The sequence below is a fragment of the Chinchilla lanigera genome, unplaced genomic scaffold, assembly GCF_000276665.1.
Source record: "Chinchilla lanigera isolate Chin_1 unplaced genomic scaffold, ChiLan1.0 scaffold00001, whole genome shotgun sequence".
Taxonomy (NCBI): Eukaryota; Metazoa; Chordata; class Mammalia; order Rodentia; family Chinchillidae; genus Chinchilla; species Chinchilla lanigera.
Genome location: NW_004955402.1, coordinates 41,907,639 through 41,931,648, shown reverse-complemented (window position 1 = coordinate 41,931,648; position 24,010 = coordinate 41,907,639). Strand labels below are relative to the sequence as shown.

The following is a 24,010-nucleotide window of genomic DNA, read 5'->3' as shown; positions in this document are numbered from 1 at the left end:
AAATCATTGTTTGTTCAGTCTCTCATTATGGACAGGTTATTTCTAGTTTTTGAATATTACAGATGTTGAAGCGATGAGTGTCCCACTGGGTTATTCTGATGTCAGACCTTTCGAAGACATCAAGCTGCTTAGTGCTTAGATCAGATTCGACTAGATTGTTACTAGACTAGGGGCTGAAAAACCTGTTTTATGCAGGTTTAATATAAGTGTAATAAATTATAGACATGTCCAATTAACTGGTGGTCGTAGACATCTAGTAATGCAGCCCCACAGATTATAAACTTAACCTCATTATATAATTTTTTTTTTTTGAGATAGGGTCTCGCTATGTAGTTCAGGCTGGCTTTGAACTCCCTATGTAGCCCAAGCTGGCCTCAACTCACACTGGTCCTCCTGCCTCAGCCTCCCGAGTACTGGGATTACAGGTGTGCACCACCACACACCACTTATTATGTAATTTTTAACAACACTTTTTAAGGCTTAATTGGGTGGTGCTTGAATGTGGTCGGCATGAGCAACAGCTGAATGCTGTGTAGGGAAGAGCACAGGGTAGTGTTAACTCCACCTCTTGTGCCTGCCACACAGTGCAGCATGGACAAAGCAGAGGGTGGGACGCCCAAATAGACTTCATAGGTTACACCGTCTCTTTCATTGTGCTTTACTTCTGCTGTTGTCATGTGAAAGCAGCTGTAGATAATACATGAATGGAGCTGTGTTTCAACAAACTTTGTTTACGAATCAGGATATATATATATATATATAGGACCTCTTCAAATATATATATATATATATAGTGTGTGTGTGTGTGTGTATAAATTTGATGTAGGAGCTCTAGTTTGCCACATTCTGTTCTAGAGGTCGCATAGATCCACAGGTAAGCTGCATCTTATAGGTTTAATGAAGAGCTGGAATTTTTTTCATAATGCTGATTGTATATAGTAGAACAAAATTATTGTTTCTTTATTAATTACAGAGTTTAATTTAATAGTACAAAGGGAAAACCTCATATTTTGAGATTCCCAGAATATAAAAATAGCAAAACATTTAAACCTTTCCCAGGAAGAAGTTTTAAAATGTTTTTCTTTATTCACTTTTATGTTCAAACAAAGGGAACCTGACCATTCAGACTTGGTCTCAGGTGTGCTCTGGTTTGAGGCGAGACGAAGACCCTTGACTAAAGCTTTGCACTTCACGTTCTGGAATAGAGGGAGTCAGCCTGGGCTTACTAATGCTGCATTCATCATGCACAACACAGTTTTGAATTAAATGCATGAGTATTTGAGCGTTTTCAAATCGCACGTGTCTCTTTCATGTCTAAGATCAACATGGGTTTGCAAAACCGTGAGCGGGGCAGAGTAACGTCCTCTTTAAAGCCGCTCTTGTTTTGAGCTCAGGTGTTACAGATGAAAAACACAGTTCTAAATCCCGTTTGTACACTGATACCCTCTGTGGCTTAGGTAAGTCTTTTTGCCTGGGGTTTCTTAACCAGTAATCTGTTAACTGGCAGCAATCCATGGGAAAATGCACTTAATATATTGTGAGTCACAAATTTTGAGGATGAAAAACAAGATCCCAGGAGAAGATGGGTGGTTTAAGTACAAAGATTAGGGGAACATTACAGCTTCACAAAATGACACATCTGAAATTTTTAAGGAGCAAGAAAAGAAAACTTCGCACAACTGTGAATTTAGTGATAGGACTACTGTGTGGACAAGTTCCCTAACAATGAACATCTTCAGTGTAGTTGCTTGGTTTAGTAAAAAGAGAATCAAATCTTCTTTTTGTACGACAGTGGTTCTCAGCAAGGGATGGCAGTGTCTAGAGATATTTTTGGTTGGCACAGCTAGAGTAGGGTGTGGGGTGCTGCTATCTGGTAGGTAGAGGCAGGGGATGTACTGAGCACCTTACATTGCACAGGAGAGTGTTCTGCAATAAAGGATTATCCAGCCCAAAGAGTTAGTGCCAAGGCTGAGAAACCATGGTCCAAGACAATGTGAAAAATGATCTTAGTTAATCTTTGTCTAAATTAGAAGATGTTTTGGTTACTTTTCTCTCTTGTTGCTAAGGCAAAATACCTGATGCCCAAAATTAAGGAAGGGAAGGTTTATTTAGCTCACAGTTTGTGGAGGTTTCAGTCCATAATCAGCTGGCTCTAAGGCAGGGTGACATGGAAGAGGAGCAACAGTTCATTGTGGTGGAAGACAGCAAAAGCAACAAGAGCAGAAAGGGAGGAGGGCAAGCAAGGTGCGGGGGAGAGGAGCTTCTTTCCATCCCTTATATTGTATGCAGGCTACCCACCCTAGGGTGGGTGTAGCACTCACACCCATAATTCCAGCATTGGACCATGAGTCAATCACAAACTCTAGAAGCCCATGCCATGACTGCATGTGGCTCTGGAGGTAGGGGCATCTAGACACAAGCCATACAGAAGGTTTCTGACTTTGTTGTAATATTTTTCCTTATCTGTGAATTGGTTCTTATGCTGAAATTTTGAATTGAGAATTCATATTTCTACTTCTTTCAACTACAGGGTGATTGATCAAAAAATGATTTCCACCTGTAGATTTGACACTCTGCTGCCTAACCTTATTGCCAAAAGTTGTTAACGATTTTTAAAAATTGCCAGATTGTCATTATAGTATCATTCATTTTAGCACACATTATAAAAAGACTTCCAGAAGAGCCATCCTTTGGTTTTCATCACTGCCATCACATGGCTCTGCCTTCATGGGGACATGCAAGGGCCCTGGTTCCCTATGGCCCAGCTTAGACTCTGACCTTCTGGTTCTGAGTCCCTGGTTGTGGTCTTCTGGAAGCTCCCAGTGCAGATGGAGTACTTGTTTCTGTTCTGGGCTTCACCTTGCTCCTGGCAGCATTTTGGAAGTAGAGAACTTCTTGTCTGGCTCCCTTCAGACTGTGTGGAATTTAGAAGTTTACATTTGTGTTTAGTATTTCTGTTTTTTTTTTTTTTTCCCCGGAAGCTACTTGATTTAAAATATTTGTTATAGAATTTTATTTTCTTTTTGCTTCTTGCTACTCATGCAATGCTTGATTATTTAGCTTAGGATGGATTTGAATGATTAGCATAGTTTTATGCAGGAATTATCTAAGCAGTAGATTTATAGGAAAGATGGAGAGGTGAATGGAGAATGAGAGATGTAATTTATCATAGCAGGAGATACTAAGGAAGGAGTAAAGGCAAGACTGGAAAGGGAAGCAGAGTAGCAAGAAAAAAATGTAAGTTAGGAATAATTAATCATTAAAGAGAAGGAAGCAGATGCAAAGAGTGAGAGATGGGCTCCTGCTATACTTTAGAGATTTAAAATTACAGAGGACTCTTTCTCTGTACAATAAAACTTCCTGTGTACTGGATTGTGCTGACACTTTATCCAGTGAACCTCAAAGTTTACGTATTTCTTAGGCACTAACATGTATGGGTTCTTCAACCTCAGAACAATTTTAGATTTCTACCTTGACTCCCCGTCTCTGAAGAATTTCATCTGTTCAGGGCTGGCAGGTTAATGGGGAAACAGTATGAGCCCCGTGAAGACCAGCGTTGTGGATGGAGCTAAGAGACAGGGTCAGAGTGTGAATGAGATAATGGAGAAGTGGCGGGCTTTCCTGTTCCCAAATCACAGCTGTGGGATAACAGCAAAAAAGTGTCTGGGTTTTACTTTAGCATCCACGTTAGATGAGAGCTTGTTCACCGAACTAAGCGTCTGTCCTAAGGAAAGTAAACGTGTGACAGATGAGCTGTTGGCATTTGATTTTCATACAGGAAACCAAAAACTGGAATACTGATGCTAAACATGGGAGGCCCTGAAACTGTCGGAGATGTTCATGACTTCCTTCTGAGGCTCTTCTTGGATCGAGATCTCATGACACTTCCTATTCAAAAGTAAGAACATCTAAACACCTGCACTTTTAAAAATAATATATGCAGTGCCTGTGGCCTTACATGTGGCTGAACTATAGTTTCAAAAAATGAATTGTTGTTTTGTTGTTTGTTTTTGTTTTTCTTCCGGTACCGGGAATTGAACTCATATACTCATGCTTGCCAGGCAGGCACTGTCCCACTGACCTAAATCCCCAGTCCCTCAGAAAATGAAATAGTTTTAATGTACGTGTGGTAGTGGTTTCAGTAGCAGCATTATTTTCCTTTGACACTTAGAAAGATACAACATAGAATTATAGAGCAGAGCTGGTTAGTGAACATTTTCCTTGAGCTCTTCCTCCCCAGAGCCCTGGCAGTTGCACTTGTCTCAACACAACTGAAGTGCCTTTAAAAATTTTTAAAGATGTATTTATACTTGGCACTTAATGGTTGGTTAACACTCAGGGAAGCAGTGATTATTATTCATTTGTACTTTTATATGGGTTGTTGCTATTTTTTCTTTTCATTCTTCCCTCACCACTTCCCCCCTTTATTTCAAAAAGGTTTTGCATTTAATACATACATATGATAAAAATGCAGATAGTATAAAAGTGCGGTAAAAAGCAAGTATTCTTTTTACCTTGAACTGTTACTTCCCAGTTACCCCCCTGGAAGTAAACAGTGTTACGTGCACAGATAGTCTGTGCACATCCAAGCATGTATGTATACATGTGTCCCTCCCACACTTTGTTACACAACTGTGAATGTATTTGTGTACATTACCTGACATTTTGCTATCTTATAAACTTAACACTGTATCTTCTTTCATACTAGATTATATAGCTCTGGCTCATTTTTTCACAACTGTTCAGAGTTGTATAGTTTTACCATTATTTAACCTGTATGTTCACAATAGTTAAGTTCACAGTGCTGCAGTCAACAATTTTTTGCATACATCATTGTTCACATATACAAGTATAAGATTAACATACATTTTGTAATTTTATGAGCAGGGTACTTTCTACGTCACTTTTCCTTCTCTCTCGTCCTTTGCGTTTTTGAGACGGAGTCTCTGTATATAGCCCAGGCTGGCCTTAAAGTCATGCTCTTCTTGCCTCAGTCTGCGTCCTGTGTCTTATGTCCAAATTCTTGTTAGGTTCAGGTTCAAAACATAAGATAGTATCCAGCATGCATCCAGGGTTCTCTTCATGGGTGTTGAGTGTCCTGATTCTTCAGGGGATGATGCTAGAGCAATTTATAGAGTATATGGGCAGATATTCCTTAGAGAGTATCTCACCTTAGCTCTCTATGCCCATTGAATTGGCTGGTTTTGTTTTGTTTTTTTTTCTTTTTGAGATGGGGTCTCACTATGCAGTTCAGGTTGGCCTTGAGCTCACTTTGTAGCCCAGGCTGGTTTTGAACTCACAGTGATCCTCCTGCCTCAGCCTCCCGAGTACTGGGATTACAGGCATGTGCCACCACACCCAGCTAACAAATTGGCTTGTCTCGATACCTTCAAGCTTCGGTTTTTAAAGGTTTGTCTTGTTAGGTTTTTCTTACATTTTTGCTTATGTCTTTTATTGAGTAGAAAATATTTCTCAGTTGTTAAGGTGGAATAAGATCCATTTACGTACATATTAAATGATTTAGTAAGCTGGCATCATTCATTGCCAAACGCCGAACGCCCAAAATTCAAGAGCAGTATCGCAGGATTGGAGGTGGATCACCCATCAAGAAGTGGACTTCCACCCAAGGAGAAGGCATGGTGAAGCTGCTGGATGAGTTGTCCCCTGACACAGGTATGATATGTCTTCATTAACATAGTGCTAGGTTTGTTCTTTCAGGGTAGTTATGAAATTCAAAACAGAATTGGGTGCCGGATGCTGTTGTTTGTACCAACCCTTCATTTGTAAGTTTCTGTATAGTATACGGTCACTTACCTGAGTTCTTGAGGTGCTGTCCTGTTATTATGGAGCCTGTGCCATTATTTCCTGTGTTACAAGTAAAACAGCTGAAATTTGGAACACTAGTTCAAGGCAGTAAGCTGAGCTACATTTTAAGGCAGAAGTGATGTAATATGAATAGAAGGTGCATATCTCATTGCACTTGGAAAGAAATCTTTGGGAAGTGGATTAAGACTGGAGCTAGGGTCTTTTCTTTCTGGTTGGATAGCTAGTTAGATCAACGTTTAAAGCTGAATTAGCTAGTTATCACTGAGACCAGAGACACTAAGAAACTTTCGGTGATTGCGTTCAGCTCTCAGCAATCCCACCTCAGCAGGTGTTGGAGTGACGCATTGGATGTGGCACAGAACGTGGATTGTGCACATGGTAGCAGCCCTGTTCATGTGCAGCATGAAAGACCAAATGCACAAATGAACTGCAAGTGCTGTTTTTAATTGTACTCAAGACACACTTGATTGTAGGACACACTGTTTTTCCATAATATTAAGTCATAAAATATTGCTGGTTGATTTTAAGACTCTACTTTAGATGTGGATGAATAGAGAAATGTTAAAATTGAAAAATACGCATGTTAGGAGACATGAAATACATTCACTGCTGTTTTAGGGCCTTAGGATCCAGGGCAGGTATGTGATACTGTGGAAGCCATCAAACAGCCCTTATTAGGCAGGACCAGAAGGAACATTTCTCTTCTGTGAGACACCATCATTTAGCATCCACTAGAATTACTCTCAGAACCGAGCATTTCCCGGTGCACAGAGGGACTTAGGTTGCTGAGCAAATCATCTCACTTGGAAAATTGTTCAATTGCGCTTTTGAATATTAGATTTGTATCCTGCCTTCCCCTATGGCTCAGGGGGATTTCTTGTACAGTTCAGCCACACATGCCACAGTGCATCTTTTTAAATGTTGGCAGAGGGAAACTTAGCTGCCTTGTACTTATCCTTCCTTGGTAGGGAACAAACCCTGTTATTAATAGCTTATTGTGATAAAAGATTTACTATGAATTAGACTTGAACTTTATTTACTGGAAAGAAGAGGCAGAAAGTACCATTTTTTTCCTGTTTACATGTTACCATGAAGAGCTTTAACAGAGACATCAGACTTGCGAAAGGAAAACAGAGGGACCTCCTTCCACCTCCTCCTACCTCTTTGTTCCCTATGCTGAGGCTGTTGGATTATCCAGACCAGTCAGGTCAGCTGTGGCCGCAGCCTCACAAGTTGGACAGAATCCCACCAAATGACGTGGGATTAACCCACTGTACCCCTGACTGTTGAACATCTGCTCCTTTTAATGTATGGTCATGTAGTACAAAGACAGGAAATTACAAGTGTGAGGATTCTGGGATGAAATGTCCTCTGCTTTGGTAGGTATCAAAAAACAGTAACATCTACTTCATCCTTATGTAGTCAAAATTGTGAAAGTGATTTTTAAGCAGTCAGTATTGAGCGTTCTATCCTCTACATACGTATTTTAAATGGCCTGTTACTTTTGGCTGTAACGTTGGGGATCAGTTTGAGGTGTTCGTGGTGCATGAGTCCGCTTGGTTGCTTGCCTGTCTGGTCACTAAGTCACTCCATGTGGCAGCAAATTGTCTTCTTCCTTTGCTCACACTATTCATTTGCCACATACTCACCCATTCTTCCATATGCAAGCTCCCACGTCCATTCATCCTTCATCCATCCCACCAAGCAGCAGATCTGCATCAGCACCGGCCACCTGTCAGGCGTAGTGCTGAGAGACAGAGTAGTGAGTTAGCCTCGCCTCACCATATGGAGCAACGTGCCTGGCAGATCTCATTAACGTGAACAGTCGGGGCTATTTGTACTTTCTGTGGGACCTGGAAGCTTATGCAGGGTACTAATCCAGAGTGGGTTTTGGTACTGGGGACCCTTTAGCAAATCCTCATGTTCTGTGGCCCATACTTGTGCCCCTTGGAGGCATGCCAGTTAAATTTTGGCTTTCTCTTGCATGGTGGGGTGACCACTTCTTATCCTTTCAGCGACCTGCTTTGGAGACCTGGTGGTAGTATTGGTATGGCCCAAAACCATCTACTCGTTCATTCTGCAGCAGCCCCCCTGCCATTTAGAGTTGAAAACCATGGTTTCTACTTACTAGAAGTTTCCAGTTCACTGGGACTTCACTCCTTCAGGCAGTCTGCTAAAAGGGAAAAAAATCTTTTGGGACTTATTGGGGAGATGGTACATGAAAAGCATGTGGGCTGATGAGTACACAGAATTCAAGTGTGTAAAAAATGAAATAGTCTCAAAGTGTGGGAACTTCTGAGAAGATCACTCTGTAGGGCTCTACAGCTCCCTCAGGGGCTCTCCGGACTGCCCAGGAAGTTGCTTCTTGCCCTGCTCCTCACACTTTACTGAGTGGGCATGAAGCTGAGTGTTGAAGCCCCAGTGCCCTATTCCCCTACATTCCCTTCCCCAAGGCTTTTGAGAGGGACCAGAGTCAGTCCCCTGCCCATCTCACCCTCTTCACGTTTTCGTCTCTCCATTTCTTTCTCAATTCCTCCTCTTCCATGGTCTGCATGTGGTTCCCAAAAGTTCACATATTAGAAATTTAATCCTCAAATTCATGTTAATGGTATTTGAAGTTGGACTTTTGGGGGGTAAATAGACTTAGCCAAGGTCATGATGGTGAGACCCTGATGATGGCTTCAGGGGCTTTATATGAAGAACAGGGATCCAAGCTATCGCACATGGTCTGTCTCATGATGTGATGCCCCCTCCATGTCAAGACAGCAGTGAGCTCTTACCTGATGCTGTGCTGTTTGACTTCCTAGTCTCTAGGACTGTGAGCCACACGAACCCCTATTCTTTATAATTACCCAGTCTCTGGTATTCAGTTATAGCAATAGAAACTGGACAAGACATTCTTACTGTCCTTTTCTTTCCTACATGATTACAAAGTTTACATTTGTACTATGTCTGTTTGGTTTTTTCTCTAGGAAACCTCAAGAAGAAAATGTGGCAATTGAAAATAGATAAAAATGTCTTGTGCTGTTGTTTTAGGGACATGGTTGTTGCTTGGCAGTTAATATGGAAATTTTGAGACTTGCATTGGCTTTGTGTAGAATTGATCAGCTAATTGATGCAATGAGTTATAGCAGGAATCTAGCTTGGGCATGCTTTTATATAGTTACAATGCATTACAGTATTGTAACGAAGAGAAAAGGAGCTAGGTGACAAATGTAATCCTTTGATTGAAAAGTCTAACTCTATAATATATTTAATCAAGGCCAGCCTGAACTGCATAGCGAGACCCTGTCTCCAAAATGACAAAAACAAACAAACAAACAAAATAAAATATGTTTAAAAAATTATGGTTTAATTCTTTGGACTGTGACTGCTTTTAATGAAGCTAGGGTACATAATGGGTAGGAGCTGAGGATTTGGTTTGGCTGATGCTGGCTTCCCCTCCTGGTTGCACGATTTCAAGTAATTTACTTAGTTCACTAAGCCTCATCCCCAAAAGGGAGAATAATAGAATGCACTCCTAGGATCCTTGTGAAAATAAATAATTCCAAAAGGTATTTAGCATGGTGCTCGGTACATGGTAAAAATTCACTAAGTGTGAGTTTTTAGTACTTATCATTACGATAGAGTTCATGATCTGATGCAAATTAAAAAGCATCACGCTCCATATTTTAAAGCTTACTTTCAGAGAATCATGTCACACATTGAAACTACATGCTAAATGAGTGAAGTTTTGCCATTTAAAAATCCCATTTTTCTGTCTTTTCATCTTCTGTTGAAAAACTCCACTAGGCAGCTGCTTGGAGGAGAGACTGGGCGAGGCCAGTGAATCATCTGTTCAGGCATCACTGGCCAGAAGTTAGAGAGGCACCTTCTCCTCCAGGCTGACCTGCCATATGTAGCATGACCCGCAAGATTCTTTGTGAATACCATTTGTTGATTTCTCAGCATGGGCCTAGCCAGGAGCACGTTGCCACTTTTTCTAAAATATGTGTTTGCAGGCCTTTAGAAGGCATTATCTGTTCTTCCCAGGACGTTTTACTCTTGCTTACTTCAAAATGTGGTCACCCACTTTGGCTTTATCTGCTAGAGCAGTCTTTCTACTCTAAGTCTGTGCTATTTGAGGAACTTCCGGGCCCTAGGTTGTTAGACTGCAATTTTCAAATACTGGACAGGTGCAAAGACATTGTGAAAAACTGGTTGACCTGCAGCATCAGGGGATCTCACTCAGTCATTTGATAATTGTATTGTCTCCAAGTAGATTAGAAAGCAGTTTCCACCAGCTTGTTAAACCTTAGCTTGGATTACTAAGAGTTGCTTAAAAATGGCCTTCATGATACTGTGAGAGTGAGCAGTTTTCACAAGAAACACATAGTCATTGAACAGCCAGTCTTTTGGAGTTTGCTGATAGGGTCCTATCCACCCATGTGGTTTAACTCCTGTTCACCTATTTTATGCAAGAGAGCATAAAATTTGAAGGGCCTGGAAGGGCCTCTTATGTTCCTTCTTTTTGCAGACTGTGGTGTGTGAATACTGAAGCACATCATGCTTTCCATACACGTCATGTTTCTTTCACCTACTGATAGTTTGCTTCTGTCCTTAGTAAGGCGTTCCATCATTTCATAGTTCATGGATCAAATTATGCGGGATATTCTCCATGTATACTGTCTTGGTTACTTTTCTCTTGTTGCTGGGACAAAATACCTGACGCCCAAAATGGAGAAAGGAAAGGTTTATCTAGCTCACAGTTTGTGGAAGTTTCAGTCCATAATCACCTGGCTCCAAGGCAGGATGGCATGGAAGAGGAGCAACAGTTCATGGTGGTGGAAGACAGTAAAAGCAACAAGAGCAAAAGCGAGAAGAGAGAGAGCAAGCCTCTTTCCCTTTTGTATATTGAATGCAAGCTACTGGTCCCAGGGTAGGTGTAGCGCTCACACCCATATTCCCAGCATTGGACCATGAAACTAGAAACCCACCCCCATAACTGCATGAGGCTTTGGGGGGACATCTAGACACAAACCATAACATATATATCCATATATGTATGTATATATCATATATGAAAATTATATATATATGTATATATGATAAACTGTCTTTTCTTTCACGTTAACCTACATGTTTCTTGTGGCAGTTTTGGGTTGCATTCTTCATCGCAGCCCCTACAGATGTTTTGAATAATAACATCATCTTGGTTGTATGATTACTTGACGTTTGTGTAGAATATTCTCAGTATCATCTGAGTATAAGTTTGGTTTGATCTCATACAAGGCAAGGGAACAAGACCAGGTGACTTTAGGACATTTTCAGTTTTATGATTTTATGTATGCCTGAGCAGTTATGTGATGTGGATATCTTTGAAATGCCTAAAGATAAAAATGATAGAAAGGGGAGTTAGTAAACCAAGAAAGGAAATGAAGCACAAAGCTACGAGGTAAACTTGGGCCATTTTGGGCCAAGAACAATCACTTTGCATTCCACTTGCTGCCTCCAAATTGAGCATTGTTTTATGTATGTTGTGTGTACTTTGAGTCCCAGAGAGATTTTGCATTTGTTTAATAAATTAGGTGAGCTGGAGTCTAATAAGAGAACTGGATGATGGGAACAGATGGGCGTGTAGAAGGATGTTGGGCCTTGGGTTGGGGACCTAGGTTGCAGTTGCAGCTGGATCTTCTGCCAGGTGACGCTTTGGGCAGGTCAGTTAAACTTCAGCATTTCTGTTTCCTTATCTTAAAAAATGGAGCTTAAAAGAGTAGTGTGCAAGAAGAGGTATACTTCAAGAGTTAGTGCTAGTTTTCCCCTCTCTTCTCTTGAGTCTCTTTTATTCCAGCCAAGAACAGAGAATTAAGAACAGAATATTGGGTTGTCAAAACCATTGTGCTGGGCCAGGGATGTAGCTCAGTGGCACAGTGCCTGCCTGGCAAGTGCAAGGTCCAGAGTTTGATTCCTGGTACAAACCAAAACAAAAGCCATTGTGCTAAATAAAGATGTGTGAATGGGGGTGATGATCCCAGGAAATAGTAACTAAAAGTCCACGGACCAGCTGGAGAATGGTTAAAATCCAAGGAATCTTCTAAACCTGCCCACATTGTCAGCATCATAGGAAATGAGGTTAACTGTTCTCTCTTCGGGGCATTCCATTATGTTTGGTGACTCTGAAGAATCTATATAAAGATTAATACTTTCTCTTTTCCACTTGTGCTTGCTAATAGCTCCTCACAAATACTATATTGGATTCCGGTACGTCCATCCTTTAACAGAAGAAGCAATTGAGGAGATGGAGAGAGATGGACTACAGAGGGCTATCGCCTTCACGCAGTATCCACAGTACAGCTGCTCAACCACAGGTATGGGCATGTCTGTGACAGTGGGAAGGTGGGTACGGCCCTGGCAAAGTTAACTAGGTAGTCCGAGTGGTAAAGGAAGGATTAAGTCATCATTTGTGGTTTGTGTGCTGAATCTTGCCTATCCCCTTTAAACATTCCTGTCAGTCCACTTGAAATCTCGCGGTTCTTCTCCTCCTTGAATTGTTCCCAGACAGCTAAGAATTGCAAATGGCTGTGGAAGGTGGTGGTGCAGGTGTTCAGTGCTTTGGTGCTGCTGGATAATACATCAGTAGTGAATGTTAAGCCACTGGCTAGTTTGTATCAAACTTTATTTTTATGGTTATCCTGATATTAATGTAGCAAAAGTGATAGCACTTTCCATTTTGAAAGCAGTGATGCTCTTGTAGCATGGCAAATACTTGTGGTTTTTTTTTTTTGTGTGTGTGTGTTTCATTTAGTTGTTTGCTGCTTAAACTAAAAACTAGTTTGGGGTTCTCTTTGCAAGCTTTTCTCAGCGTTCTTTGAGATTTGAGAAAATGTTACGGCTTGCTGTTCCCCATATATTTAGCTGAAGCCAGAGAATAATCTTTGCTTGGCAATGTCGGTCTTGTTAACTTTGGAAGCACTTAAACTTTACCTGCAGATATATTTGTTTGCATTCACTTTCAAGGATTGATGTCAGCACACCCTTACTCCCAAATTGTTTTTAGATATTCGTGCTTATTATTTCTGTAACTGCAAGGAAAGACGAAAGGCTTCTGGGAGAAGCATTAGGAGTGTGTTGTATGCCTTAAAGATTTGTCCAGAACACTTGCTAAAATGCTTGAGTTCTCACATAACCCTCAGGAGTTTGAATCATGACTTCTTTTGGAAATATACTTCTATAACTTCAAAATATCTGGTAACAGCCCTGGAGGATAAGCCAGATTGTAGCGTTTTCAAGCTATACTTTTGTCTTACTTTAAAAAATATACCTCAGTTAAGAAGATTATTTATCTGACAGAGGATTGGTTATGGATTTAATTTCACATCTGGCTCTTACAGTGTGTTTAGAACTTCAGGCATGCTCAGTTTTTCTCCAGTGCAGTGCTGTGAACCTGTGGCACACGAGGTGCTGAGGGTACGCAGAGCCCCGTCTGTTGGCACGTGAGCCAAGTTGCCCCGGCATCACCCCAGCAGCCGAGCATCGGATATTCAGGTTTAATTGCAGTGTTGGCACTTTGTGATAAATAAGAGGGTTTGAGGTTGCAGTTTGGGCACTTGGTTTCTAACAGGTTTGTCATGACTGCTTTAGGGCATCCTGTGTGAAATGACAGATATATCTTTACTTCTGAGGTACAAAAGCCCTTGGGAAACATTTATTCCTTTAGGCCACTAGAGCATCATTTATCTATTGTGTCTTTCAGACACAAACTGTTGTAGAACCACAGAGATGCCATGATATCAGATAGATACCATGTATCCATCATAAGCACTTTTCTCAGTCATATTCTCCCCTTCTTAATTACTCTTCTGGTTCGCGTACTGGATGTTTCCAAATGACCTGAAAGAGGTAATGTAGCTTCCAGAAGAAGTCTTTCTTTGTATCTGAAAATGACTTTCACCTGTAGAAGTCCATCTGCAATGTGAATGTGGTGATGACTACTTTGATTTCTAGAGAGGTTGTTTTTGATCCTTGAACAGGTTGAATTCTCTTGACTCACTTTATTCTGCTCATCAAAATTGATTCCATTCTTTTTTTTTTTTGCAAATTGAGTCTTAACCTAAGCATACGTTTGGGTTAAAATGGGCTCAGTTGTGACTCAGCTTTTACATTAGAATCCTAACTGACTAGTAGTTCTTGTGGTCTGAGAACTCCGTGGGCTGGCAATAGCAGGCACGCAGTGTTGGAACTTGCCTTGTGTTGAGACTGAGGAAGACGACGTAGTTAGGGTTGGTTCATCAGGTTAGCTTTGGCCCCCAGTGCCATCTCCCCCGGGCCAGGAAAAAGCTGCTTTGTGGTGGCACCGTCTGGCTTGCAGTACTCATGATGTCCCTCTCTTTCTTAGAAATACACATTTTGTTAGCTGACTGTAAGGATTTTGTGTCCATTTAACTTATTCTAGGGAATAATGGTAATTTCGTAGAAACAGATAAAATAGAGAGTGCTTGTGAAAACTTCAGTAGGCTGCTTGCCTTATCATGATGCCTTTTAAAAGGTTGGTTTTAAAGCTTTTATTATAAAATGGAGAATACCTCGGAATATTGGCCCAAATACCAAGAGCCAGTATGCACAGTGTTGCTTATATGCTAACGTCAGGACTTTGTAAAACAAAGCAGCTAGAAAGAGAACTGAAAATGACCGTGTTAGAATAAAACAATGTCTATGTTAGCACACTAGGAGAGTGGCTGATTTCTTTTTTCCTTCCTTCTTCACCCTCTACATTTTCTGTACTGGTGCTGATTACCTTCATAATAGGAAAAAATTTTAATATGATTTCAGTTGTAAGGCGTGAGCCCTGCAAATACAACTGCTTACGTTTCGTAAATCTACGACTTCACGTTTCTCACTAGAAATGGCCGCCGTAATCATGGCAAGTCTGTTGGAATTGATTGCTTTTTAGTGATCTTCATCTGCAGGGTTGTTAAATCCATATGCATTTTAAAGTATTGAAAAGATTGTAATTAGACTGGGATTCTGTATAGAAGCAGTTACCCACTTTGAACTTATAATTACTGCCTTTACAAGTCTGTGTTTTATTTTGACCATAATCAAAATGTATCAATTAATTGGCCCCCTGTATGTTTCAGGCAGCAGCCTAAATGCCATCTATAGATACTATAATGAGATGGGAAAGAAGCCTACGATGAAGTGGAGCACTATTGACAGGTGGCCCACACACCCCCTCCTCATCCAGGTGAGCCGGCGCCGGCCAGCCGCCCGTCACGCAGCAGCGGGATCAGTCAGTTCTTGTCTCTGTGTAGTTTGTGGTGTCCTTCCGGGCCCTATGGTTCTCTCACTTAAAGTATGTGCTGGAGATTTTTTAAAAAATGTTACATTTTTTTACATTTTATAAAAAGAGGAAATTTAAGGATTGAAATAGTTACATTCGTTTTTTTCCCCCAGATTACCATTGTTGGTGCCCAATCATAATGAAATTAGATTTTGAATTTTGTTTCCCAGGGACCAGAAGAAAATTAAGGATTATTGTACATGGTATTTCAGCTAAGTTACAGTCATACATTTAATGACTGACAAGTAAATGAAACCCTTTCTATTTATTCATTTATTTATTTTGTCTTTTTTGAGACAGGGTCTCAGTATGCAGTTCAGGCTGGCCTTGAGCTCACTTTGTAGCCCAGGCTGGTCTTGAACTTGCAATGCTCCTCCTGTCTCAGCCTCCCAGGTGCTGGAATTACAGGCACATGCCACCACACCCGACCCACCTTTTATTTTCTAAACCCTTTAAAATGTCAAAAGATTTTATTATAACTTAAAGGTAATATGTAAACATGTTCTGAGACATGAAATTAAACATTTCAATGGAGAAAAGTTTTATAGATTAAAAGATGTTTCCGATTTCTTCTGTACAACTTATAATATTAATAGGTGTCAATGTTAGGAGAATCAATTAAAAGTACAGTTCTAAAGCCAATATCTTTGAATTGGTGTTATTTTATTCTTTTCTGCCTTTCAAACATGAGAGGGTAAAATGTTGCCCAAATCATGCAGATAGTTTTTTTTGCATCATATAAGTTTCTGATTTTGTTATTTCAGGTGGGATAAATAGGAAATGATTTAGATTTCATCCAGTTTATTTTTTGTTCTTTGACTATCTCTGGCCTCCAACAGAATAACCCATCGTTTCAAAAAAGCTTGGTGGCACTTCAAATCTATAACACTAGGTGGTGCTAGACATCATTAAAAATCAGGCCTGCTCTTCCTGGAATAGTGTCCGGCCGGCATGCGAAGGGTTAAGCTGGGTGGGGGTGGGTGTTGAACTCCAGTTCAAGTTGGAGATGAAAAGGAGCTCCCTTAGGGCTGAGTGTCCCTGTGGGATCTGCGTCCCCACCCTGGGGTCCAGCAGCTCTGCCCCAGAGGCCTGCATGCCCTGACTGCGGCTCCCGGAGGCTGGGTGGGGAAGGAGGGAGTTGCAGGTCAGCTCCGACATGTGGTGCGGGAGTGGGGATCTGCACAGCATCTGCCTGCCCTGATCGAGGGAGTAATTAGATTTGCATTAAAATTCAGCCCTTTGAAAACGGGGGAAGCAGAAAGATGGAAAGGTCTCTTAACTGAGGAAGTCTCTGTTCATAAAATGAAAGGGAATTTTAGAGGCATTTATCCGCCCCCCCTGGCTGGAGTGATTGAAGGCTCTGAGAGCCGCGGTGCCTCTTTCATTCCGCGGAGGGGGCCGCGCGGAGAATCCCGCAGACGGGTTTTAGGTGGTTTAAGTAGCACTTCTGCTCGCCCAGGGCACCTCGGGTTTGAAGATGGCTTAGGAACTGTGGCAAACCAGAGCACAAACCAGTTGTGCTCTTACTTGCAATTTTGCAAGCTGAAAAAAGGAAAACAAAACAAAAAACCCTAAACTCTGGGTAAGATAATCCATGTTACTTGAAAATAGTCATTTTATTGCTGTTGTCTCTAATATTCCTGGTTATCTAGGTGCTCGAATGATTGGAGTAAATTTATCTCAAACTTCTACATTAACTATGCAGTGGCCTCCTATTGTCTAAAAATAATCCTTTCTGAGAACTCTTAGTTTCTAAATACTGCAAAGACCACCAGAAAATATATTTTTGTTTATATCAATACTATCACATTTACTCAGATAAATTGTGAATTCTGAACATGGAGCTTAATTCTAGGCACTATTTGGTGCCTTGGCACATTTGTTTCCTAAATTTTTGAGAGTTCCACAATGATTAATATGTCAATATTTATTAGATGCTAATTTATGCATTCTATAGTAACATCGACTGGCCATTGATATATCAAGATACCAGCAAGTGCAAATTTATATGGTTCTGCTAAATCGCCTTTATAATTTAATTCTTTTTTTTTGGTACCAGGAATTAAACTTGGGACCTCGTGCATGCCAGGCAGGCGTAATTTCTTGAAAATCTTTTTATTTAGAAATAGTTTCAGACATGCAGGAAGTTATGAGCTTCAGAATAATATAAGGACCTCTCATCCATTCTTCACCTGTACTCACATTATTAACATTTATCTACTTGCTTTGTCATCTGTGTGTTGAATGTGTATATGTGTGTCTGTCTGCATAGATAAACACATACACGCACATATATTGTTTTTTCTGAATATTTGAGACTCAGTTTTGTGTATCTTGCCATTCTGTCCACCTGAATGAGGATGTATTTCTTAAGATCACAGCTCTTGTCTTAAAATAAGTACAACATTCAACATCAGTAAATTTAACATTGATACTCAGGTTTTACCTAACTTCCTTTCATATTCCAGTTTTGTCAGTTGGCCCGTTACTGTCATTGGTAGCACTTTCTCTGTAAGTGAAATGACAAAGAATGATTAGAGTGGGAGATGAAAGCAAGCTCTTCAGAGCTGGCCTATCAGCACCTATGGGTGGATGGGAAGGGGCGAGGAGACAGGGAGGGAACTGGCCTGGCGGACAGAGGTGTGGTGGAGCTGGGACCTGTGTTGCACCTGGGTTCACAGATAGGGTACCCACCCCCAGGGCCAGCATATCTTCTCCCCTCTGTGCATTTCACAGGGATTGCACAGCCTGGCGCCTGTCATTCGGTAGGTTGTGAGGAAGACTGCCTGTGTGAGGATCCTGGACTCAGGAAGATGTCATAAAAATAGAAGAGTATTTTCTTATTTCTCTCCTATTTCTGGCTAATGTATTTTAATGTGACTGAAAGCCAAACGAAGGAAGATTTAGAAAGACCCTGTAAGCTGTTTTCCTGCTAACAGAGCAAATGAGAGGTCTTAAAACAACTTCTTCCCATCTGTGTTTCCTTTCCATCTGGAAGTGTGCCCTGCTCTTCCCGAGGGGAAGCAGATCCACAGCATTCATTTGCAGTGAGCCATTAGCAAGCTTTAGAAGTTTCCCATCAAATTCCCTTGGCCCCTGAAACCGTTATGATCCATTTTGACGATGAACCAAAGCAAAGAGACTGTACTGTTTGTAATTTTTTAAAGAGTGTTCTGGTTTTCAAGGGTTGTGCCCAGATTTTTGGTATAGCTCTCATTTTTGAAATACTTTCTTTTCTTCCATGTCTTTCTTCCCACTTACCCCTCTCCTCCTTTCCTGGGCTTCCTGCAGTGTTTTGCAGACCACATTCTCAAAGAGCTGGACCATTTTCCACTTGAGAAGAAAAGCGAGGTGGTCATTCTATTTTCTGCTCACTCTCTGCCAATGTCTGTAAGTAAGAATATTTTGTTGGGTGACCTAATGGTAGGGGGTTGTGTTGTTTCATAAATGTGTAAAATGGTCCCAGCTCCATTATGTCCAAAGCCCAGTGTGAGAATGAATTACAAAACCGCAGATTTAACTTGGTGCTGACTTAATTAAAGTCACTTCTTGAAACCTCTCCTAACCCAAATTAAAATATTATAAACAGATCTCTTCCTAATGCTCTTTAAAATGATACTGGAAGATATAGTACATTCAAATAGAAGAATTTCCAGTAAGTGGGACAGTTAAGGAGACTGTGTGCTCAGCCTTGCGGAGGAGCTCGGCCTGAGATTTGTGTGTATGGAATTGTTTAGCCAGCGTTGCTTCACAGCGGCACTCTCGACTTGACAGGAGCTGTATGAATTCTAGGAAGCAATGGTAGTTTCTAACTTACTAAGACTGGGGATCACCATTTGGCCAATGACTATCTAGTGATCAGGTTGTGATCTAGTTTCATCTTACTTAGTCCTATTGCACCAGGTCATTCATTAACATACAGAAACAGTGCCATGGCTGCTGCATTTTTGGAAAGAAGATGGTCAAACTATAGGTTGAGAATATAGCTCAGTGGTAAAGTACTTACATGGCACATGTGAGGAATGGGTTCAATTTCTAGCATCCCCACCCCAAAGATCAAACTAGTATGCTGTATAATACATACATAGAGTCTTAGAAAAAGTGACCAGTTTCTTCAGCTCAGAACTATCATTGTGAAGGCCGGGCATGGTGGCGCACACCTGTAATCCTAGCACTTGGGAGGCTGAGGCAGGAAGATCGTTGGGAGTTCAAGATCAGCCTGGGCTACACAGTGAGCTCAAAGTCAGCCTGAACTGCATAGCGATACCCTGTCTAAAAAAAAAAAAAAAAAAAAAGAATTATCATTGTATCCTAAAAAACATTGCTTTCCAAGTCAGAGACGTGAAGAATTACACTGTTTTAGGTGTGATTAAGATTTAAAGTCCACAGTCAATGGCGCACCCTTCTCCCTGCGCCGTACTGCCACCTGGTGGCCACCAGCGTCAAGACCTGTGCAGTTTCTCTTTTCCTGTACCTCAACTGGGCAATCACCACTTCATCGGTAGATGGCTCTGGAAAGGAATTTCTCCCTCCTGGAAGCCTGCCTACTTCATTTTTACAGGATCATACTCTCTTTTCTGGCATCATGCAGATCTTTTCGCGTGTCCGTCCTGTGTGTGGCGAGACCTGAATGCAGTCAGAAGAACATTTTACATTGTATTCCTGGCACTGTTCTGTCACAGGTTATGGGAATGAAGAAAACAGATAAAAGTGTTCGTCACTGGAGAAGAGCAGGAAAAGATAAGACACGTAGCACATAAGAAGATGGTGTGGTAGCTCAGGAAATAAGAGACGTCATGGAAGAATAAAATAGGCTAAGGGGGTTAGGGAGTCAGGACATGATGAAATTTTAAAATAGTTTAAAAAACATGTACTGTATTGAACATTTTCAAAGGCATTAACAGACCTGTTAGGAAGCCAGTTAGGCCTAATTAACATGTTCTATGAAGAACATGTATCAAACATTCACTGTGTGCAAAGCACTTGACTACTGTCCATTGTTATGAGAAGAGCAGATGAGAAAAAAGAAGCAGAAGGTGTGGGTCCTATTCTTGAAGAGTCTGCAATCAGCCACACACACCTTCCTGTTCCTCCTGAGTTCCGCTGTTGTCTACCATAAACTCCATCTTATCTCTGCGCTTTAGCACACTGCCCATATTAAACTCTTCCAATGCCTGCTTAAAATCCACCACCCGTGGTACTACCAAGGCGGGTATTTCCATCCTATATTGACTCTTCCACTCAGATTTTTTGGTATTGTTTCCCTTTTTTAGGTTGGGAGATAGAAAAAGCCATCCTCTATCATTAGACATTGTCAATCTTGTGCTAATAACATGGAGCGTGGAATCTTGTATCTTCTTGGGGACCTCAGAGATGGTGGAGCATGGTGTTTTCTTTGGCCATTGAAGAAGTGCAACCAAGAGAGCTCTGTCATTGCTCAGATCATTCATAGGTGGTTCAGGAGACAGAAAGTGATGGCTTTGGTCAATGGCTAACCCCATGTCACAATATAATCAGAGGCTCTTGGAGCCCTTTGTAATGTTGGCAACTGAACACTCTTTTGTCTCTGCTGCAGGTGGTCAACAGAGGGGACCCCTATCCTCAGGAGGTAGGCGCCACTGTCCACAAAGTCATGGAGAAGCTCAGTTACTCCAACCCCTACCGACTGGTCTGGCAGTCCAAGGTAGGTGGCTTTCCCACATTGGTGACACTCAACTCTGAAAAAATCCATGTTAGGGGTGGTATGTGCCTGTGATCCCAGTGCTCTGGGAAGGTGAAACAGAAGGATCACGGGGCTGGGGATTTAGCTCAGCAGCAAAAGCGCCTGCCTGGCAAGCGCAAGGTCGTGACTTTGGTTCCCGGTACCAGAGAAAAAACAAAAACAAAAACAAAAACAAAAAAAAAGAAGGATCACCAGTTCAAGTGTAGCCTGGGCAGTTTAGTGCTGTAGTGAGACCCTGTCTCAAAATATAAAATAAAGGGCTAGGGATGTAGTTCACTGTGGAGGCCCTAGGTTCAATCCCTAGTCACTTGATTGCTCACCGAAAGAATTCTGCAAACAAGTAAGATAGAAAAGAACAAGTGATTAGTAGAATTCTCCTGGTTTAATGTTTTATTTTTAGATTTAGAAACTACTATTTACTTATACTAGGTTGACCTCTAGAATGAGTCAGACTTCAATGCAATGATACAAAACCCATTCAAACAGGTGTAAGAGTGATTCTTACCCCTAATGGGTGAGTGGGTGTGCCTGGGTAGGAGACAGTGGGTGCTGTAGACTCATGGGCAGAATGGCCCATTTACAAACTCATTCTTCTCTTTGATAGGTTGGTCCGGTGCCCTGGTTGGGTCCTCAAACAGATGAGGCTATCAAAGGACTTTGCGAGAGGGGAAGGAAGAACATCCTTTTGGTGCCAATAGCCTTTACCAGTGATCACATTGAAACACTGTACGAGCTGGATATTGAGTACTCTCAGGTGTTAGCCAAGGAGGTAGGTGCTCTCATCTGGCTTATTAATCTCACTGTGACTTGTTTTAACAGGAAATGTTCCCTTCAACTATCGGTGTCATTCCAGATTATTATTTACTGTGTGTGTTTGCATGTGCTGTGTCCTCACCATTTTGAATAATACTGCATCAAGTAGTGATCTGAACACATTGAGCTAATGTGAGTTAATTCAGTGTCAGTGGAAGGAGAGGACACCTGTCCCCTTACTTAACCAGGTAGCCAGCATCACCTTGCTGAGTTAGTTACTGTACTGCACAAAAGTAGTAACAGCTACTGTTCTTTAAGGAAAAAAGAATTGTACACCTCACCACTTCCAACAGAAAGATTTTTCGTCCTATATTTCTTCTTCACCTAATACAGTCGTGTCCTTGCTTGGGCTGTTACAGTCCCCGTTGGGTTTTGAGTCATAGGAGACATTGTCATTTCATGGAAGCTGTGCGTGTTGTAATTTCCTTGACCTCTTTTATGCACTCAGTTAATTAGCTTTTTGCTACCATGTTGTGATCAATCTGATTATTGAAGTAACAAATACCACCCTTGGCGTTTTGAAACATAAGATGGATGTGAATTGTCATTCAGTGTAGAGGAAAAGCTATTGCCTACCTATCTTGTGACTTCCAAGCCCCACCTGAAACTTGCATCTAGTTTATAGCTCTGTTTCTGTGGGAAGTGTGGAAGCACAGGAAAAGCAGCCTTTCTCTCTTTCTCTTCGGCTGGAACTCCTGGTCATCCTGTGTGACTGACAGATGGAGGCCTGGCCTGGCAGAACTCACGCCCTGCCCAGGGTGTGTGATGCGTGTAGGACAAGGTGGAAAGTGGGTGGGGCCTGATCTTGAGCAGTCCCCAGCCCCCTGTTCTGTGCACGTCCATAGTGGTCATCAGTCAAATGGGTGACGTTCAGGAGTGCCCAAGTTTGCTCATCGGGAGTTATGAAAAATAGTTTGTGAGCAGATTGTGATTGGTGAAGATGAGGTTGTAGCACTGTCCACAGGTTTTCTTTTGTGAAATCTCTGTATGCCATTGTATCCTTGGCTAATTGTGAACTTGCTAAAAGGTAAAACAACTAGGCATGGTGGTGCATGCACACCTGTAATCTCAGCACTTGGGAGGCTGAGGAAGGAGGATTACCACAAGTTTGAGGCCAGCCTGGGCTACAGCGTGAGTTCAAGGTGCAGCTGAACTGCACAGTGAGACCCTGCCCTAAAAATAGAGACAGTGAAAATTTATCTCATACTGTACTCATACTGATTCTTGTACTCATACTCGGTCTCATGCCAAGTCATATAGGTTTGGAAAATGAGTCTTTATCTGCATCGAATGATAATTCACATTCATCCATATTCCTAAACTGAGATTATTTAATAATCAAAGAGATTATTAGTGACTAATAAATTAGTCCCTCTAGAGGATAAAGAGAACCATCTAACTGTAATTTATTTCATTATCTTAAGAGAATATAGTATGTTTAAAATAATTAACTCCAAAAGTTTAAATTTTTTTTCCCAAAGTAGAAATGACTTTATTGCTTTTTTGATAATAAAAATAGTTAGGATGTCAGATGGTACAGAGCAGTATATGAGATCTGATCACAAAGTACAGCAACCTTTAAACTAAAAATAAAGACACATTTATTGCGTTCAAAGACACATTGCCATTAATCTCCCACAAAATACTCCCCATCACTTCAGATGTGCTTCTCCTGTTGTTCTTGCCATTTTCTGAGGCGGTTGGGAACTCCTCTCTCATGAGTGTCTTTCATGGCTGCTTCAATGTCCTAAATTGATTCAAAATGTTTGTGGCAGTAGCTGTCCAATAGAAACACGATGGTGAGTCCTCATCCGCAGTACTCAACAGATCTGGCACTGTGCAGCTTCTGGCTCTTCCCCAAAGTTACAGCAACTGTGAAAGGTAAACATTTTGAATCAATTCAGGACATTGAGGCGGCCACGACAGAGTAGCTAAAGATGCATGAAAGAGGACTTGTAGAACTGCTTCTGAAAGTGCAAGAACGACAGGATAAGTGTGTTTGAAGTGACCGGGAATATTCTGAGAGGGATTAATGGCAATGTGTCTTTTACTGTAATAAAATTTTTAAAAGATTTTTTTTTGTACCTCATAGCATAGTAAGTGAAACACATTTGTAATCTTTCCCCTCAGCACATCTGTTAATATTTTGATAAAACTAAGTCCCTTTTTCTTTTAAATGTGTGTGTTTTTGAAAGAACAGGCTTCTCTATGTTTAACAAAAATGGTAGTTCAGGGGGCTGGGGATTTAGCTCAGCGGCAAAAGCGCCTGCTCTGGCAAGCGCAAGGTCGTGAGTTCGGTTCCTGGTACCGGAGAAAAACCAAAAAAAAAA

At 41.3% G+C, this 24,010-nt stretch overlaps 1 protein-coding gene across 1 annotated transcript in view; it reads left to right on the top strand.

The window, feature by feature from the left end:
• Positions 1–24,010, top strand: part of Fech (ferrochelatase) — a 35,232-nt gene that overhangs the window by 6,451 nt on the left and 4,771 nt on the right. Inside the window, exons 3-9 of the mRNA XM_005372975.2 lie at positions 3,779–3,898; positions 5,525–5,673; positions 12,039–12,173; positions 14,943–15,049; positions 18,437–18,535; positions 20,721–20,828; positions 21,472–21,636. Of these exons, the coding sequence (XP_005373032.1) occupies positions 3,779–3,898; positions 5,525–5,673; positions 12,039–12,173; positions 14,943–15,049; positions 18,437–18,535; positions 20,721–20,828; positions 21,472–21,636 (883 nt within the window). The remainder of the gene's footprint in view (positions 1–3,778; positions 3,899–5,524; positions 5,674–12,038; positions 12,174–14,942; positions 15,050–18,436; positions 18,536–20,720; positions 20,829–21,471; positions 21,637–24,010) is intronic.